The 19,689-nt window shown below is 45.0% G+C and overlaps 1 protein-coding gene and 1 long non-coding RNA gene across 2 annotated transcripts; both read right to left on the bottom strand.

The window, feature by feature from the left end:
* Nucleotides 1-322: 322 nt before the first annotated feature.
* Nucleotides 323-9,228, bottom strand: LOC135916040 (mite group 2 allergen Tyr p 2-like). Its single transcript, XM_065449246.2, has 4 exons — nucleotides 9,051-9,228; nucleotides 7,504-7,602; nucleotides 1,406-1,584; nucleotides 323-442 (listed from the first exon to the last, which is right to left on the bottom strand). Exons 1-4 carry the CDS (start codon nucleotides 9,139-9,141, stop codon nucleotides 359-361), a joined length of 453 nt encoding a protein of 150 aa, XP_065305318.1. The 5' UTR covers nucleotides 9,142-9,228; the 3' UTR covers nucleotides 323-358.
* Nucleotides 9,229-15,489: 6,261 nt separating this feature from the next.
* Nucleotides 15,490-17,802, bottom strand: LOC139059703 (uncharacterized). Its single transcript, XR_011514313.1, has 2 exons — nucleotides 17,375-17,802; nucleotides 15,490-17,277 (listed from the first exon to the last, which is right to left on the bottom strand). It is a non-coding gene; the product is annotated as an uncharacterized lncRNA (long non-coding RNA).
* Nucleotides 17,803-19,689: the final 1,887 nt, after the last annotated feature.

Raw genomic sequence — 19,689 nt, 5'->3', positions numbered from 1 at the left:
CAGCAATATATTCATTCTTTTGTTGGCATCAAACCTTTGTGCGCCCTGCTTTTTGAACGGGCTGAATTTGATAGGTTGCAACCATTTCTTAAATCACTGAGAGGGAGAAGGAATACTTGAAGGAAGACAGTGAATATTCAGCATTCCATGTTCTGCCATGCTAGCCTACAGAGGCAGTTGCTCTTTGCTGCCGTCTCCAACCTTTCAAGTGGCACGTTTTGTCCCTGTGGCCAGCAGTGGCATGGTGGAAACTGCAACAAACCTTTTTGCTCAAGTATGACTGATGGCTTTAACTTGTTGCCAGAAGTTTATTCTTAAACATGTAGATGCTATTCCAGAAGAGTTCCTTTGGAACCGTTCAATCAACCAGTCGAATGGGAAACAGGACGCATGCAACAGTCCCTCTTGCTCCAGTAAGCTTGAGCTTGGCTGTTGTGTTCAACTGAAACAGAAAGTGGAAGAATTAGCATGTCTTGATATGGTTGTTTATGATTTAAAAATGAATCTCTGAGTAAAATACATGTGCATTCAGCCTTGTGCCTAGAGGTATTAGGAGGACTTGGCAAACGTAAGAGCAAACAGCAGTTGCTTCTCTGTCAATGCGTTGTTTGGCCATTATGCTTGCAGATTAAATAACCATGGATGACGGCAGGTGACTATTATTGCTCCTCTGACCCAATGCTACTAGATAACAGCCACACCTCTTCTATATGAGAATGAGCTGAGCTTTACATTCAAAAGGCGAATTGCCAACTTTTCAATTATAAGCTTATGGATTTCAAGTTTTCAAGCACTACCCTGCCTTGAACGAAAACATTGGCACATAAGTGTGACCTAGTGATCATCCTGCTATACTTACAGATGTTAGTTGAACCTATAGCTGGAGAATTGCAAATTAAATAAATCTTTATATGTATAGTTGGAGTGGAATGGCGCAATTAATTTCTAGAGCGCAGCACGTCAGCGTTGTCGCACAGCTGCTGGTTAAAAAAAAGCAAAGGTGCAGTCTGCTGCATCGGGCAGGCTGCAATGAGAGCGAATAGGACAGCTTTTGTAGCATTGTTGGCTGCTTGGTTTGGCCGACTGAACAAACTGACAGGGATGGAACGCATTGGCTTTCATGGGCGACGGCGTTCCAAGTGCGTTCCTGATGTATTTTCTATGCCAATCCCAGACAACAGCCCCCTACTGCTGGCACCGTGGTAATTGACAACGTTTTTGATGCACGTGGCAGGCTGCACCTTTAGCCATGCTTGTTATTGATTATAAAGCACCAAAGTGCATTATTGTATTGAAAATTGAGGCAGAACCTCACTCCTGAGCTTTAGCGCAATGTGGCCCATGATTTCAAGCAATAACATTATAAAAATACTATTATAGACAACAGCAATGTAAGTGTACTCGCTTTTGGGTAAAAAGGCTTCACTTCCAGACCATACTTGAATGTGTATTCCGAACCCTGCTGTAGGGGGCACCGAATGCCTCTTCCCCGGCAGCCATCTCTATCTGAAGTAGGCAGAGGAAGCTCAAGATCGTCTTCAAGAACAGCACTGATACCCATCAACAAGGTTGGAGAATTCTGATCTGCAATGAAAAGCATTTGTTTTGGCATCGAACTGAAGGATTTTATATTATGTTAAAAACAAATGATAGTGCATTAAGTAGTATCTCTCTCAAAAGCAAATGATTTAGATTTGCTGCCAGAAGCTCAAAGACCTCTTATGATTACCCGCATTTCATGCGGAAACTAGTGTGCAGCTCTGGCTTCTAAATTTACAGCTAGTCGTGCAGAAACAGGCTATGTTAGTACGGTAAAGCCTTGATTTAATGGAAACCCAATATTGCGAAATTCTAGATTTAACAAAGCCCATTTGATTCCTGAACACACATACATAGAGCTTATCATGTTGAAAACCTCGAAGCAAAGACTTGAATTCAATGTCTGAACCAATTGAAGTTTTTTTTTAAAGTATGGTTAACGAAATGGGCTACAGGAAACCTGGTACGTTGAAATGCCTCGAAATATATTCATGTTTTAAATGCATTACCAGGCCAGTTTGAGGGGAGCGATCTTACTCTTGTGAACATACCTATTGCTGGGTCTCGGCATTACCAGCTCAGCATTGGTTGCACCGGAACACGTTGAACGGGTTCATTGTCTATGATAGATGCGTGGCCACTGATGGCCAACACACGGGCAACAACCTCAGTTGTTTTTTTTTTGCACTCTTGAATATATTTTACTAACATGAGCGTTTCATTTGTTTTCGGTTTAACAAATTTCTTGGTTTAAGAATTACCAATCCCCATTGACTTCGTTAAGTCGAGGTTAGCTACATTTAATTGTATTATATAGAAGAGCTGCTCACATTATGTCATATCGAAGAAAACACACCATGTGCAATTTCCATGCACCCTTCAGGATGCTCCACTGCCCAGGGTCGATGAAATGAAATATCTTGGTGTGTATTTCAACAAAATGCTAAGCTTCTCTTCACACACTAAATATGCAAGACAACAAGCCCTTCAAATTTGTTTGTCATATATATCACGTGACTTTCACTCCCCTCTTGTCTTTTGAAGTTGTATTATACTGTGTGCAGGCACGTACCCGGGATTTTTTTGCGGGAGGGGGGCAACCTAAGGTAACATTTCTATGCAAATGAGGGGAGGGGTGTACCTTTACTAGTACAATTGTGATTAACGCCCACCATTTGCCATAAAGACGCGTAAACACACAACAGAGGAATGAAATAAGGTGTATCTCACAGGTGTGCCTGGGAGATAGACCTCTCTTTTACTTGGCAAACAAGGAGCCACATCAAATGGACTCATGCATGAAAGAAGTGCAAGAAGAACACTGCCAAGAACAAGTAAACAAGCGAAAGTCTAAAATAAAGCCGTCTAGTAGCATTTTTTGAATTAGGTCAGGAAGAATTATAGAGAAATATATATTTGCAAAACAATCGCAGTTATTTTGGATCCCTCGTTGACTGCTCTACCAAGTACCAACACTGACTCGTACTGTTGTTTGGGAAGTTCTGTAACGATGCGTGGTCCCCAGTACCATACAACCATAGTGGTACGATTGTCTAAAGCACAGGATGCTGCAGTTCTAGACGTACTGCGGTATTGCACCCACCGTGGAAGGTTGGAAAAACAACCACATTAGCACTTCAGAGAAGTGGCTACATCAGGCGGCTCGATTGGTAACTGCAGAAGCGTCATTCAAAACACACGAAATTATTCTCCACTTCTGGTGGCGTTTTCTGTACTTCCATTTTGAATAAAAAGATGTTGATCCATAAATATTTTCACCAACAATGGCTAAATTTGTTAATTTTCGCTTTTCCTTCCTGTTTAGCTGTTGCCTTGGCTCTCTCCCTTAGTAGATCACTTAATTTCTCAACCTCCTTGCGACTCTTATTCCCAGTTGCCAGTTTCACACGAAAAGCACTGAACAATTAGGGAAAAGCCAGATGCAGTAATGGGTGATAGTCATATTGCTTGTAGGTTTAATGGTTAATACAGGGTCTGATGATGGAGGCTGTTTCACATTATTTTATTTTCCACCTTATCTAGCCCACACTCTACACTCTAAAAGAAAATTACACCTTTTGAGTCGTATATTGCCACACAACGATAAACGTCATCTGTCTTTCTCGCATTTCCTTTCTTCGACGCTGCAAGCTTGGTACTTCCCAGTAACAAACGGCATGTGCGTTATCAGCATGACATAGCATTGCCGACAGTAAAGTAGCGGGAGCGACGTTTTCAAGAAAGCAAACGCAAGCAAGGCAGATGACAATTATCGTTGTGTGGCAGATATACACGCCAAAGGGTGTACCTTTGTCTAAGAGTGTGCATATCGCGGGCATATGGTTTCGAGGATCTGCCAGCATCGCGGTGAGTCGTCACTTGAAATAATGAAGCAAAAGGAAAAGTTAAAACCAACTGCTGTTTTCGCCTGCCACAACTCATTCCACGAGCATACAGAGCAACCGACTATGAACTGAATCCCTTTCCTGGTCCCATTATCAGTCTGAGCAAAGAAGGTTGAACTAACGAAGCAACAGTGATGCTTCCTTTTGTTGTTGAATAGATGGTGACAAATGAACTCATCTCAAGTTAATCGCGTGAGCACCGAATCAATGAGAGAACGCCTTCACACCTCAGGAGATGCCGATAACTACCACCATCCAGAAGGAGCGAAAAAATTGACCACCATTCCACTCTGTGAAGATGAAATGGCAGAAGCTGACGACAGTCAAAGCTCTCAAACGAAAAGCAAAGTGCTTCACCTCCGCCGCGGGTCGGCCCAAAGATAGTGCAATATTAGGCCGACCTGCGGCATAACGTTAAGCATATACGTGGTCTGATCACGAAGGTACACTCTCAGGCAAAGGTGCACCCTTTGGGGTGTTTATCTGCCATACAAAGATAATCGTCATCTGCCTTGCTTGCGTTTCCTATCTTGAAAGCGCCGCACTCGCTACTTTCCTGTCGGGAATGCTATGCCATGCTGATAACGCGTATGCCGTTCGTTACTGGGAAGTACCGTGTTCGCAGCGTTAAAGAAAGGAAATGCAGACAAGACAGATGATGTTTATTGTTGTGTGGCAAGATACAACGCAAAGGGTGTAATTTTGTTTTAGAGTACTATAGTGCAATGCCGGACCGACCCCCGGCAGAGGTGAAGCAGGCGTTAGGCACTCCCTATACATGGGCCGATACCGAAGATAATGCAACACCGGGCCACGTATTTTCATTTGCTAGTAGGTACAATGGGGCATGGCACTTGCGGAGATGATGGACGTTTGCGCGCATGCGCGAGTAAGAGTGGGTGCGAGAGAGGAAATGTGGGGACTTTTGCTCCTTGAATATACGACTGTGCCTAGGCACTACGGAGGGGTTTCTTAGCGCGTGTTGTATGCGCTTGTCCTTAGGCGTGCCGGCAGTAGTCGCATGGCACCTTTAGTGCTGAACCTAGCAACGCAATTTGGCGGCTCGACGCAATTATATTTATTCAGTCGTGTCCTTTGCTAATTAAAACAACGCCTCACTATTTCGCATCCTGCACCGCCTGCTTTAATATAACCTCAGGTGCTCTCCTGAGGCCTCCGTTTGCCGGTTACATGTGCCCTCCTGGATCAGTGCTTGTAAATAATGCAATCTATCGTCGCGACTAACAAAGTGACCCGCGACTTATACAACACCAGTCAGAACCTTGGCCCTTCAGAGACAGTGATCACCAAATGGGGCGTCCGTGCCCACTGCCTCACCGCGCGGGCAGCAAGCGGCGGAGCGTAAACAAACTCGACCCCCTCCGCCATGCCGGCACGCCTCGGGAAAAACGCATGCTACACGCGCAAAGCAACTTCTCTACCGTAGTGCCTAAGCAGAGTTACCATATTCAAGGAGCAAAAGCCCCCAGATTTACTCTCTCGCGCCCGCTCTTACTCGCACCTGCGCAGAAACATCGAGCGCCGTCAAAAGCGCCACGCCCCGTTGTACCTACTAGCAATTGTAAAAACGCTACCGGGCCGATCCCCGGCCGAGGTGAAGCAGGCGTTAAGCACTCCCTATACGTGGGCCGATTCCGAAGGCAGTGCAATACCGGGCCAACCCTCGGTGCAGGTCAAGCAGGCTTTAAGCACTCCCCATACGTTGACTGATCCTGAAGATAGTGCAATGCCGGGCCGACCCCCGGCGGAGGTTAAGCAGGCATTGAGCACTCCTAATACGTGGGTCCATCCCAAAGATTCCGAAGGGCGCGTTACAGGTTCCCGGGCCCAAAGGGGTATGTGCCATTGGGCTTGGACCCTTTCTGCACTAACACCAGGATCGGCCCATATGATGATTTTTTTCTGTTGACGAACGCCGAAAAACTGCAGAAGGTTTACAGCTTTCGCTGTAAAAGGCAGCAAGATGTTGACCGCCAAATAGATCGAGTTGTCGGCGGTTTAGGAGTGTGTGTGAGGAGTGGTGGCGTGGAGGGGGGGGGGGGGTGTATGCCGCTTAATTTCCGGGGCGGGGGGTTGCCCTCCCCCCCCCCCTCTAGCTACGTGCTTGACTGTGCGTCTTCCACTACTAGAGTACGCCTCTGTAGTTCGGGGTGAAACGTGCAAATCTAATTCTGACCTCACTGAATGTGTCTAAAATAAACTGATATCTCTTTTCAAGCCCCACTTTTACCATTCTGGCAACCATATGTCCAGCCCTCTCAAATATACCTTTACTCACACCTCTAATATCAAGACGTATTAAGTCAGACCTTTCCTTTATCTATAAATTGGTCCATGGCGTTATGCATTGCCCAAAGATTCTTAATCACGTGCGATTTTCAGTACCGCAAAGCTTTGCCAGGCAGCATTCCACATTTTCTGTCCGGCCTTGTTGCATTAAGGACAGTCGCATGGTTCGACTCCAAACAGATGTAATAAGTATTCTGCCTGTATTGACATATTTGGGAGTTCATTTGCTTCGTTTAAGGTGAACGCCTTATATGCCCCATAAGCGAAAAATTCGCCGTCTGTTATCATCCGATGGTCCCAAAACACACGTGACCAAGTGATGACATCACGTTCCGGGCGCTGTACCTGCTGCGACTTACACTGCGAAATTCTACGGTGAACAGCCACGTCGTCGGACGGACACCATGGCCCATATACGTAAAGAAAACTGACCTAGCCCACTCCTAAAATTGGGTTAAGGGTGATTAAGGTCGATTAAAGTAGACTAAGGTGGATTAAAGTGGATATAGGAGGATTACGGCGGATTAGGGTTGGTACAAATTAGATCAAGGTGGATTAAGGTAGTGTTTAATGTAAGATGATAACTTAGAGAAGTCATTATGATTTCGCATTGAAATGACGTAATGAAGGCTTAAGTGACTGTCAACCTTTTTTCAGATAAATGTAGATAATCATGTTGTATGATCAGTTCCCTTTTACGTCCACCTCATCGTTTTCTCTTTCGCTATCTGTTTCTCCGTCTCGCATTTTTTTGTCTAGCACATATGTCTTCTTTGTATATGTTGTCTTGCGTATTACTTTTTAAGTGCACCAGTACGAAGGCTCTATAGATGTTCCTGGGCACTATAATAAACATTTCATTTATTATTATTATTATTATTATTATTATTATTATTGTTGTTGTTGTTGTTGTTGTTGTTGTTGTTGTTGTTGTTGTTGTTGTTGTTGTTGTTGTTGTTGTTGTTGTTGTTGTTGTTGTTGTTGTTGTTGTTGTTGTTGTTGTTGTTGTTGTTGTCCAGATCCTAGGCATGGGAACAGCCAATTGAAACAGCGAGTTCAGTTGTGCTTTATCTTGAACCTATGGTATTTAGAATGTGCGTGATGACTCGTTTGAAATGTGGTCACAAACGAACGTGGCTACTTTGATCACGCAGAAAGAGAGAATAGTTGAGGGGGGGTAGGAGGGAAATGAAGGCTCAAAGATTCGCGGCTATGCGGGAATCTTCGGGACTGCAGTTATGTGCCTTACTTGAAGTGAAGGCCATGTTGATCCTCGCTGTGTCGCCACGCTTTATAGCACACGGTTCCGACGAGCAGGGCTGTATCAGGACCGACTTCACGGTTCCACCTTAAATTGAGAAAAGAAAGAAGCAACTTCGAAAATGTTTTATAAAAATTGGTCAGCGCGCCGTCGGTACTGATACCCATCACTAGGAATAAATGCTTTAAGGCCGAGACGTCCGTAATGCAAGGAAGGCTTCAGTGACTTATTGTAGCGCGCACTGGCTGCCGAATAGTGCCACAAAGCTCCGGACGCAGCACTTTGGAGCTCTATTCTCGAGTCTCGTACAACTGCACTTTTTTTTCGTAAGCAGCTTCAGACCATACAATAATGGGACTTGCACCATTGTTGGTACATATTTGAATGAGTGAACATTGAATGGCATGCTGAATTGCTTTACTCAGCCACGTATCGATTTGCTGTTGAAGCAAGGTATTTGTACGAACTTTTGCCAAGTGTTTGACATTTGTATTGCATAGTTTAGTCATTCACCTCATTCCTCGAGCGTCCGTAGATTCTTATCTCTGCTGTTCCTTTATTTTCTTTAGCTCGGGAGAATTTTATGGCCATACAAGCCGCCTACCAACTTTACATTCTTGAATGCGAAATAACTTTCCGCACTTTATATTTTCGTTATTGCTTAGCACAGTGCTGTCGAATTACGTCGAAGTGTCGTGAGAATGGTAATTACAATCGTAACTCGTTCACAGAAGTTTCGCAGAGAGGAGGAAGCTTTTTCATGCATGCTAATACTGCCATCTGCCTAACTTCGTAGCAGAAGGCATGCTATAGAGATGCACCCATTTCGGTGTCCTTCAAAACGCCAGATAAGTGTGGTTAAAAAAAAAAAAGATACGCATCCTTTTCCATGGATCGGGCCAGCTGTATATACATGTACCACTGCCATTCGGGGAAAGTTGCTTTACAATCTCGTTGAGCCAACGAGCTAACAGATACATGCCGACACGAGGCCGATAAAATTAACTGGAAACTTGAAGCACTTCCTCCAGCTTGTGGATTTCGGTATGCTTTAATAAATAGAGTTATTTCAAGTTTGCAGCGATTCGAGTTGTCGGATAATTCGACGTCGTGTCAATGCCATCTGCAATCCTCCTAATTATAACTACAAGGTATGGTAGGTGCGCGACTACGCCGGTGGTCTCAGAACCAAGACAAAATTTCTGCAACAGGAACTCTTTCTTTAGGAGATTCCGAAAATGGTCCCACTGTGTAACATTCAATTCAATTCAATTTATTGTTTCTTTTTCATTACAGAAAAATTACACTAACGCTATACAGAAAATTATACATTGAGCTGAATGACTACATTATTTCCTTATGTGGGAGCAACAGCTGCGTTCACATGCTTAGTTTCTGAATACCTATATGTAGCCTTGGTTACACTTTTGGTTTAGCCCTTTTATCTTATACGAGAATGAATATCCCCGGTGTATATAGGCTTCTTTTATAGGTTGAACAGACTATCTCACACTTGCTACGTCGCAGACACTCACCGCAACTCTTGAACGATACGTTTCGGACCTGTGCCGTCGCCGCGCACAGAGTGGCGACGAAGACGAAGACACCGAGAACGACGCCGTCCATCCTTCCAGCAGCGGGGGCGCGGTGCGAGCCGACGACTAGACGCGAGACGAAGATTCGCGCAATCTCGAATAAGCAGCGCGTCAGCGCCCACGCTTAAATAAGGTTGCGAGCACAGCTCCAAGGCGAATGCCGAAGAGATGTTATTCCTGCCGTAGCGTCCTTTTCTCACGGTTGAGTGATCTTTACGTGAGAGGGTGTATCCTTCGGTGCCGCAGCTGAGGCTGCCCTGCCACTGATGCAGCACTCTGAGAGAGCCCAGCTTTTGTGATGTTGGCAGGCTTGCGTTCGAGTTACCTCACATTTCATCTCTTCCGGTAGTTCATTTGCGAGGAGTAACAAATGGAGTAGTTTGCGTGAGAGAAAAAAAAAGAAGAGAGAAAAGAAGAAGGAAGATGGCCTCTATAAAGAATCAAGGATGGATATTCGGCCGAGATTGATGTGCCAGGTTCGAAAGGCTCAACTAAAAATTGAGGAACTTCAAGCCGAGTAAAGGCCAAAAGTTTTCGAGCCAGTCCGGTTCCTTCTCCAGGGGCGACATTGGAAGGGAAGGAACGGTTTCGTACTTGCACAAGGCGGCTGCTGAAGTCTATGGCCATACCGAAAAGACCGTGGATGTGAAGCAAACCCCTCGTAATAACGAAATCTCTCTATTCGAGCTATTGCTTTATTCGAAGTTTCACGAAGTGGCGATTGTTGCGCATACATATTGTACCGGATTTACCAGGTGGAATGGCGCCTGACTCCGCTTAATACGAAGTGTGCAGCAGGCAATCGGCACCAGACAGTTCATCGCAGTGTGCACAGTCACCCTTAGCTTTTCTTCGTGTAAAGTTGTCAGCCTGGACAGACAAAGAGCGCTGAAAAAAGCCTAAGATGACGTCTTGTTGGGCGAGTTGGTCACAATTCATCTTGGTTACTAGGCCCGAACGCACACAAGAAACGCCTCCTTCCTTGTTTCTTGTGTGTGTTCGCGCCTAGTACCCAAACTGGAAAAGCCTCTTCGACACGTGGCGACAGCTCCTCATTATTGTAGCTGCATCGCGCGATCATAGCCGAAAGACGAGGCAGCTGCTGATGGGCGTGCTGTCAGGTGCCCCTGTCGAGCGCAGCTTGCTCTCAACGTATTTTCGCGGTCATATTAAACACGAACAGTGAATTACACGTAGAACACCTTTTGATTATATTAACTTGAGGGTGCGATTTCGTGATGATGATACGGGCCTCAAGCTGTGCTTACAAACCAAAATCATGTCGACATCACGCAAACGCATGAAAACCGGAACAAAATGATGCATCTCATCTAGCGTTAACTACGGTACACGAACCTCCGATCTATTGGAGTGCACTTCTCGCGTTACTATGGCTATTTCAGAGCCTTTCTGCTTTAGAAAATACCGCTTATAACGAACTACATTTGATGTCCCGAGGAATTCGCTATAATGAGGGTTTACTGCATACATACACATCTAGACTTGCCTATAAGCATGATCGGTTGATTCGCCTTGTCGTTTGGCACATCCGGACAGTACAATTTTGGTCACTCTTACATGGTCAGTATAAATATTTGCGTCGTTTGACGCAACTCCATTCAATGCACATCGGGTATTACGTACACAGCACGAATATGGGTAATCATTGTGGCGCGCATTTACGTACGTGAAGCGCCAAGAAAGAGAACTCAAAATCTTTACTACATTGCGCAAATCGCACAGCCTCGCGACAACTCGTCTTTGCGAGATACGTGGGTGCGAAGGAAGCGGAAGCACATTGAAGATTTTTCCGCGTTCAAGATCCTTCACAACTGCATTCACGGAGAGGTAAATCATTGAAGGCGTATATACAGTTTCGACGCACCGGCTGGTGTGTCTCGAAGAAGACCTCGGGATTCGGCGACAGGCGTCATTCGCGCTCATTGCCGCCGGAGTCGAGCGTGCGTACATGCTTGATGCATACGGGATAAGTGTGCGGGTACACGAGGGATTGCCCAACCCTGAAAAGCAAGCGCGCCGAACCGAGGCTGTCGGAGATAAACGGGAGACGTCAGAAAGGAAGGCCCCCTTTTTTTTTCTTGCATCGTGTGCCACCTCGCGCTGGAAGAAAGTGAAATTTTGTGGATGAACTGAGTAGATGAGTACTGTCAACACGAATTAAAGGGGCACTCAGAAACGATACTAAAACAGCTTAGACTTGGAAGTTTCTTTCGAACTCTTTATGCTTTCACTAGCCGAAAGCGGAGAATCACTGCGAAAATAAAAAGAACTCCCTTTTTAACAAATACAAACTCCGTAAAATAGAAAATGACAAAAAACAGCGCTGAATTTATTACAGACATGCTTCCAACGCTAAAACCTGCCCACATGCTGGCGCCGCGTGCATTTTTAATTAGCTAAGGTGCTTAGCTAAAGCTATTACAGGCGCTACGTTTTCTTGTACGCATCTTTGTATATAACATACGTCCTAACTCAGTTTGCTCTATTTTCATCGAAAACAAAAACTTCGGTTGTGGCGCAGTGGTGTCAGCCAGGTGGTCAGCCTATACATATTTAAGTTCACATGCAGGACGAAGACCTATAGCTCTCTCTGCGACCTTCAGTCATCCCCGGCTTGCGCCAGCTGAGCTTATCATATGTCCTGCAAATTTCCTATTTTAATCACCTTTCTTTATGCCGCCCTCGACTGCGCTTCCTTTCTCTTGACACTGTAATAAGGGTGCGCTTATATTGGGGATTCCGAATACGAATCGGATAGTCTCTGCTATTCGATTCGTATGCGATTCAAGCATTCCCATTTCGAAATCGTCGAATATTCGTTTCATTCGGATAACAGGGGTAACAACACTTACTGTATAGTCTCGAAGGAAATAGAACACCCGATGCGAGGACTGTTCTGAATGCTTCTGGCGAAGGATAAGGCGCGATCACTGCGTAGGGGCACCTAATCCTGCGTGAACGCACGGGGGAAGATAACTTCTGCGCAATAATTTGCAGTCACTCGACAAGAATGACTCGCTTTTAGGCATGCTTACATACACGAAGTTGCCTCGGTTTAGTGTCTCACCATGTTTGAATCCCTTTAAAACAATTTGTGGTGTTTTAGGATTACATTGCGCCCTTTCAACTCGGCACGTGTATTAGTGGCGTACCATTCACTCGTTTTATTGCTATCATTGTCGTGATGCCCCAGATCAGCCGTATCATTTTCTCATTTACAAGCTTCTTATAGTTGTCCGGAGGTTAAGTTAGGACTCTGTTAAGGCTCAGAAAAGAAGACAGCAGTTAGCGAGCGCACAATGGGGGAGGAAATGTAAGAAGTGCAAGTAGGTTGTAAAGAAACTTCTTTAGTAGCAGACATGACACGTCCCTGCAGCAGCCAGCGAAGGCAGGCACTGGAGTCTCAGCCAACAGAAGGAAATATATTACACACATATATATACACACACACATATACGCACACACACACACACACACACACACACACACACAAAAAAAAAAAGAAGAAAGACAGTTTTGGGAGTTCAAAATGCTCACCCTGGTTTGCACGCGGGTTTCGCGATCATTGATAAAGTTCGCCCTGAAATGAACATTTGTTATAGAGAGTCGCATTAAGTAAAATACAACTGCCTCGCGCCTCTCGAGTAATTATCGGCTGATTTTGAAGATTTTCCCCGTTTTTGTAATCCAGGGTGCCGTTTTCGCGAATGTGCTGTGACGATAAGACTTAATAAAAAAAGAAAAAAGTGGGGTGCTATCGCGTAGTTCTATCCCGATCCGCATATATATGGAATATCCAATTGATAAAAGAAGTTACCAGGCAATAATCCTAAAAGTGCTGAGGAACGCTTCAGATTCGTACTTTATCCTCGAGGAAAGCCGTACATCTCGAAGTGCCGGCAACACGGGCACTTGTTGTAGCAGCAGTTCGTGAACTTGGCCACAGAGGATAATTCTATTCCCCAATATGCCAGTCACTATTTTTGCAGCCGTCTACTACATATATCTATCCTCTGCCGCTGCACATTTTGCAGCACGGATGGAGCACATTGCATTAGCGAACTCCCAGTTGCATTTGATAAGAAAAACTGACTCATCCGTCAGCGCTGTATTGCTATAAGCTTCAAAGAAAAGGCTTCAACCCAAAATGTCAGCAAGAGTAAGTACCACTGGTTGCACAGAGACAAAGGGAATAGCTTCGCTTCCTTGCATAGTAAGCTTCTCGAACATTACCTACATATATCTATTCCTATATTTTTTTTAGTTTTGAAATCTGCGGTGAATTTTTCTTCAGAAATAAATCAACAATATTATTCTCCTAATAAAGTTAAAAAATATTTTTGTATGCAATATACATGCTTTCATCTTGAATATACGTATAGTAAAAAAATTGACAGGCACTTTAGCATACGCTAAAGAGGATGAAGGCGAAAGACTGCGCACTCACGAGACATTAATATATCAAGAAAGAATTCGCCATCTCGTTCCTCTAAGAGCAAACTGCGCCTTGGGCAAATGAAGAAACCCAATTAACAGAACGGATGAACAAGGCATCTGTGGGGAAACAAAACCCCTTCGACTGTGTTTCTAAAATCAAGACGAAAAACATGGTGTTAGTTAACGAGATACTTAAAGAACTCACAAAAGCAAGTAAACGAAATCGCACAGTAATGTTCCAATGGATACCTGCCCAATGCAATATCTCTGGGAATGTTGCAGCAGGTGGGACAGCTGGACAAGCACACGTTAATAACATCACACATGGTCTCCGTCTAACACAAGACGAATTGCGCCGCATACTTAGATATCGGCGCGTGGTTGCAAAGTGACATTGTTTGATCAGAACTCGAAATCTTCGAATTTATTTCACATCGACCCATGACTTCAATTTAAAATCCCGTCCACATTAAGTACAACCAGAGCCTTTGAAACGCTGATTCACCGTCTGCGGCTCGGTGCCGCGTGCACAAAACACTTTCTACATAACATTTCAAGAGCTGATAGTGCGGAATGCACTTGTGGCCACGCTGATGAAGATGTACAGCATCTTCTGATAGAATGTCCGTGACACGACACATACATATAACGCTTAGCACTTGATTTAGCGGCATTAGATCACATGCCCTTCAGCCTTAGGAAGATCTTAGGTCCTTGGCTAACATACTCATTGCAAAGACGAGTGTTACTGGCCCTTCAAAGATTTCTAGAAGCGATCAATATTCCTGGAAAGTATTGAGTAGAGTGTTTAAATGTGATAGCGCATTCTATCTTTTTCTTTTACCCGACTTTGGCCAATCCAATGCCTGTTTTTTTTGTAACTTGATAAGAATTTCACCCATGATTTCTTATGTGCCCTTATTTTAGTCTAGCTAAGTGACCGGACTTTGTGTTTACTTTAGTGAACATATGTGACTGGACTTTGTGTTGCTGTGTTTCTGAGTTGGCTTTCAGTTTCAGTGTGGCATTAGTCTACTTACGTGAATGGACTTTGTGTTTTATGACTTGGAGTTGCCTTTCAGTTATATTGCGATATTAGCGTACTTACGTTACCGGAATTTGTGGTATGATTTCACTGTTTTTGTTATGGTTTATTCTTTAAATCCCTATGTGAAAATGAGCAGCCGGCGCCAATTAAAGGCGACAACATCTCGTAAATACCATATAATAATAAAATAAAATAAAGACAGCTACGGATAATTTTTCGTTCGCAGCGAATCTCCCACCATTCGAACTGTTTAAAGTCTCTTACTAAATTAAATTACCTGACATTCTCATTCGAATGCGTTGTTGCTTCCTATTGCTCGTTTTGTCCCACCAAAGGTAGTGGGTTCGAGTGACCTAATTAACTTTATCTTAGTTAAGTTAGTCTTAAATGACTTCGCCTTAATTAATACCAAAGGGTGTGGGTTCGACTCCCCCCCAATGGTCGTGTTTTGTACCATCAATAGTGTGTGTCTGTGTGTGTGTGGCACCATCAATTATGGCGCCATCGTATTTTGTTCCCACCAAAAGCCCAGTGTTCCAGTCACACCAATGGTCATGGGTTCGGGTGTCTTAATTAACTTTGCCTTAATTAAAACCAAAAGTTGTCGGTTCGGCTCCTTCCAATCTTCGTGGGCTTGACCACCAATGATGAGGTCATAAATTTTGGTGCCATTGAATTTTGGTCCCATCAAAGTACGTGTATTCGCCTCCTACCAAATGTCGTGGGTTCGAGTGCCTTAACTCTTTCGTTACCGCGAGAAAATGGCCGTTTTTCATAGGTCTCGGAAGAAATTTTTTTGCCAGTACAAATAATATTCCAGAACACGTTGCAGCATGCCAAATTGCACATAATGAAATGCTCTTTCCAAAAACATAAGTTACAAAGCAAACAATTTATTAGGGAACATACAAAAAATTCGGAAAAGTGCCATTTTTGTGGCGAGTTGATAAAAACAAGAAAGAAAAGGCACAATATCTACATACACATTATTAAGAAAGAAAATTTAGAATATACATTTTGAAGATCAATGACTCAGGAATACTGTCTAAAAAAATTAATTCTCTGTACCGCGCCGTTCTTCAGCTACATAAAAAAAACTAAAGACCGGGAACAGCTTCAGCGCTCGTGCCATGCGGTGAAGCAGTTGCGCGTTTTCATGAGGCACAGGTGCACTTCGCAGTTTTCGCAGAAAACGTTTGTCTTTTGTTCGATTTTGCGTTCCTGATAGCACATCCTGCAGTTTCGCCTTTTCGGCATCTTTTGCGGATGGTGCGGCACTTCTTTTGGGACAGGATGTACTCTGGGAACCTCTTCATCATCAAGCTCGAGCAGCTGTTGGGTGAGCTCCATCCGAAAAGAAAGTTGGTCGAAGTGGGCGCTCCTCTGCAATTCCGGTGTTGAGAGGTGTTGCTGGCGGTGCTCTTGAAAAAGAATGAAGCTATTCACAACAGCCATGTCAATACAATGAAAGAAGAGCGTCTTCCACCACCTCACGCACTTCATCAAAACGTTATAGGATGCAATCAGCTGATCGGACTTATCAACTCCAAGCATCCCGGAATTATAGTCGTCAATCAGCACCGGCTTTTCGATTGGGATGATAGTCCACACGCCGCCTCTTCTCTCTTTCCTTGTGGCTGTAACATGCCTGTTGGCAGTGTGCGCTGTTGACATCATGTGAACAACCTTCCTGTCCTTCCATTGCAAATACAGGATGTTGTTCCGTCGGAGCCACCGAACATCACCTCTCTTTGCCTTTTTCTCCCATGACACGTCCTTCAATTCAGATGGGAAGCACCGACGATCTTTACGTGTCGTGCCACAAGCGAGGGTTTTGCGATTTAGCAGGTGAGCAAAGAGAGACGCAGATGTGTAAAAGTTGTCCATGTAGATAACATATCCTTGATTGAGGTATTTATCGCACAGTTGTGTCACCACATCAAATGCTAGTCCACTTGCACTAGCTGTTTCCCGTTTGCCTGCGTACACATAAAATTGAACGGAATAGCCAGTCTGCGAATCAGCAAGCACCCACAATTTATATCCCCACTTTACAATTTTGTCCCGCATGTATTGCCGAATACCCGATCTTCCTTTCGATTTGACCATTCTTTCATCCACAGAGAGGTTCCGCGCAGGTTGAAAAAGTTCTGCTGATGTAGTGTTCACGTGTTGCAGAAGCCACAATACGCGGTGCAGCCTGCCGTGCGTAGCTACAGTAGTCGCCTCCGGATCAGTGACACTTAGGAAGCGCAGAAGTGCAGTCTCCTTGGCATAACGTTCCGAGGAAGAAGCCCTGAAAAAAGCCTACTGGTATTCCAGTAAAGGTGGATGCGTGGCACGTTCACAATGCCCATATAAATGAGCAGTCCAATGAACTTCACTAGTTCGTCGGGAGTCACTTCCTTCCACGACCCATCTCTTTCAGCATAGCTTGGAAGCTCCAAAATATGCATCCAAGCATATTTATTCGTGTTCTTGCAGATAGTATTTATTACTTCTGCGGTGAAGAACAGGAGGAAAAAATCGCGCGCCGTTGTAAAGCGTCTTGCGCTGCTCCGAAGTGCTGGGCCGAGATGTGCTCCGGGCGGCCTTGTTGGCGTGAACTGAAGTTTCTTCACAGCCGGTGGCAGCACATCCTGGCCTAGCGACGTACGGACCCTGCAGATAGCAAGAATAGCTCTAAGCTTGTGCACAAAGGTCGGCAGATAAGCGCGCGCGACGCCGGTGACTGCTCAAGGCCGTAAAGGTAACTCACCGGTGAGCAGCTGCGGATGTCCCGGGCTGACTCGAAACATCGTCGCCGTCAGAGCTTGAAGCAGAAGTACTGTCATCTTCGGACTCGAAGCTCGAATCCTCGTCACTAAAATCAGGTGCGGGTGAAGAATACTTTCGAGCAGAACGCTTTCCGCGCGGCGCAGTTGCGTCCGACGACGACGCCATGGCAGAGACCGGAGCGACTGGCGTTGTTGCGATAGTAACACCGGATGCGGCCCTCTGGCGGATTTAACAAGAGAAGCGAAACCAAAACTGCTGCAAACTGGCTGTAAAGGCTAGGTATACATGTTGGACATGCGGCGGACCTTCAGGAATGCGTTTTCGTGGAATAAAACCACCCGGACTCCAAGTCAAAGCTCACTAGTGAATAGCTGGCGTCATTTTCGGGTAATTATCCCCACTCAACGCCGCCAGATAACAAAGCCCACAATATTATTCAATATTTGACTTGCTGGGAGCCTTTTGATCACAAAAATTTGACGCTAATGCTGAATTACCACGAGTGGCAGTATTTTTTCTCAAGCGCGGCCGCCACGCCCCCTTTTGCAACAACACGCGCACATTAGTTCTCAAAAAGGCGCATCAAAAATCAGAACGTCGCCAGAGCGGGAAAATTTAAACTGGTTCTACAAGTGCACTGCCTAGACTAACCACTGGATGGCGCTAGCTGCACGAGAAACGATTCCAACATGTCGAAATCGGCCGTTTAAAGCATCGATCACCGGTGATCGATTTGAATAGGCGTGGTAACGAAAGAGTTAACTTGGGACGTATTCTGAAACGTTCGCCGCGGCGAACTTTTCGCACTGGCCACGCCTCCGCCGTAGCGGCGCGCGCTGAATGGCTGCTTTGACAAAACCGGAAATTCACTTGCGCCACCTGAATTTCCGGTTTTGTCAAAGCAGCCATTCAGCGCGCGCCGCTACGGCGGAGGCGTGGCCAGTGCGAAAAGTTCGCCGCGGCGAACGTTTCAGAATACGTCCCCTTTTCCCTAATTGAAACGAACGATCGTGGGTTTACAGCTTCATTACGCTTTTGCTGTCCCTAGGGTTCCATGTAGCGTTCCATATCCGCAGAAGCGTTCCCAGTTGGCTGTTGCAAGTTGATCAGCGTATCCCTCGGCCTGCTGCGTTATTTCTTAGATTTTCGTTTTTAGTTTGCGGATGCGTTTCTGCAGCTTCCATCTTTTGGTCAGGCTGTCATTATCAATGGCCCATACCCCCGGAAGCCATAGCTCATACCTCCCTAAGCAAGGAAAAAAATGCGATGGGTTAGCCCCGTAAGCATTTGTCCCCTTGACTCGCAAGAAGACAATGCCAGCGACTGTGAGGATGCATGTCTGTGCCGTTAAAACAAAAGACGCTATTGCGATATCCACTGTGAATATATCCAGGCACACCCAAGTGTGATATCGAGCAGTTCATGACTCCGCACTTTGCATGGGCTATCAGTGATGAAACTACCCATGTGATCATCGTTGGAAAGTTCAATGTGGACATTTCGAAACCTGACAAAAAATGGTTCGCTCAGTTTGTGCTAGAAAACTTTGGTTTGAAGTAGCGCACCAATCCAAGTCACTCAAATACTCAACAACAGTCGTGCATAGATATAACTTTGACCAAAACTCTGTCCGGCTACCAAACAAATCAGTGTAAATGATAGTAATCAAAATGCTATCGTCATTGCCATCACCAAATGATGAAAATACATGCATTTACTCATGCATTTACTCATGTACAGACCCCAGCTTCGCATTCATCCTGTGCGGTGTGCTACAGCTTCACTTAAAGGGAAATGGTGCCTCAATTTCTTTGCTTTTTGACCAAGAGGTCAGTTGAGTCGATCCCAGAGATAGTGCACCATACGGTGCAAAGTGGTTAATTCTAGACTAATTGGCGCTAATAATGCCCGTCCCGTTAATTTTACTTATACTGATCTAATGTCCGGTTCTTGTCTCCTTGAGACCTACATCTTGATACCTTTCGCGACTTGCTACGACAAAGAGTCAGCATTGCCCCTTTTGTTAAGAGGTTACATAAATAGATAGCCAGATACGCCAAACCCGCATGAAATCGGCAACAAGACCTTGTCTTCGAAACGCAAATGTTCATTTGATGACAAGACCCTACTCTCCGCAATTGCACAGAAACGTCATGAGACAGACCGCAGCTCCGCATATGTAGTTACATAGCCCCATCCAATAAAACACGCAAAGGAAAAAAAGCTGCTCGTCCATCATGCGCGTCCTCACCACGTGGAGAAGGCTGCAGCGACATCCCACGTTACGCTACGCGC

The sequence above is a fragment of the Dermacentor albipictus genome, chromosome 4, assembly GCF_038994185.2.
Source record: "Dermacentor albipictus isolate Rhodes 1998 colony chromosome 4, USDA_Dalb.pri_finalv2, whole genome shotgun sequence".
In the NCBI taxonomy this organism is placed as follows: domain Eukaryota; kingdom Metazoa; phylum Arthropoda; class Arachnida; order Ixodida; family Ixodidae; genus Dermacentor; species Dermacentor albipictus.
The sequence above is the reverse complement of the archived record's forward strand: the minus strand, read 5'-3'. Positions and strand labels throughout refer to the sequence as shown.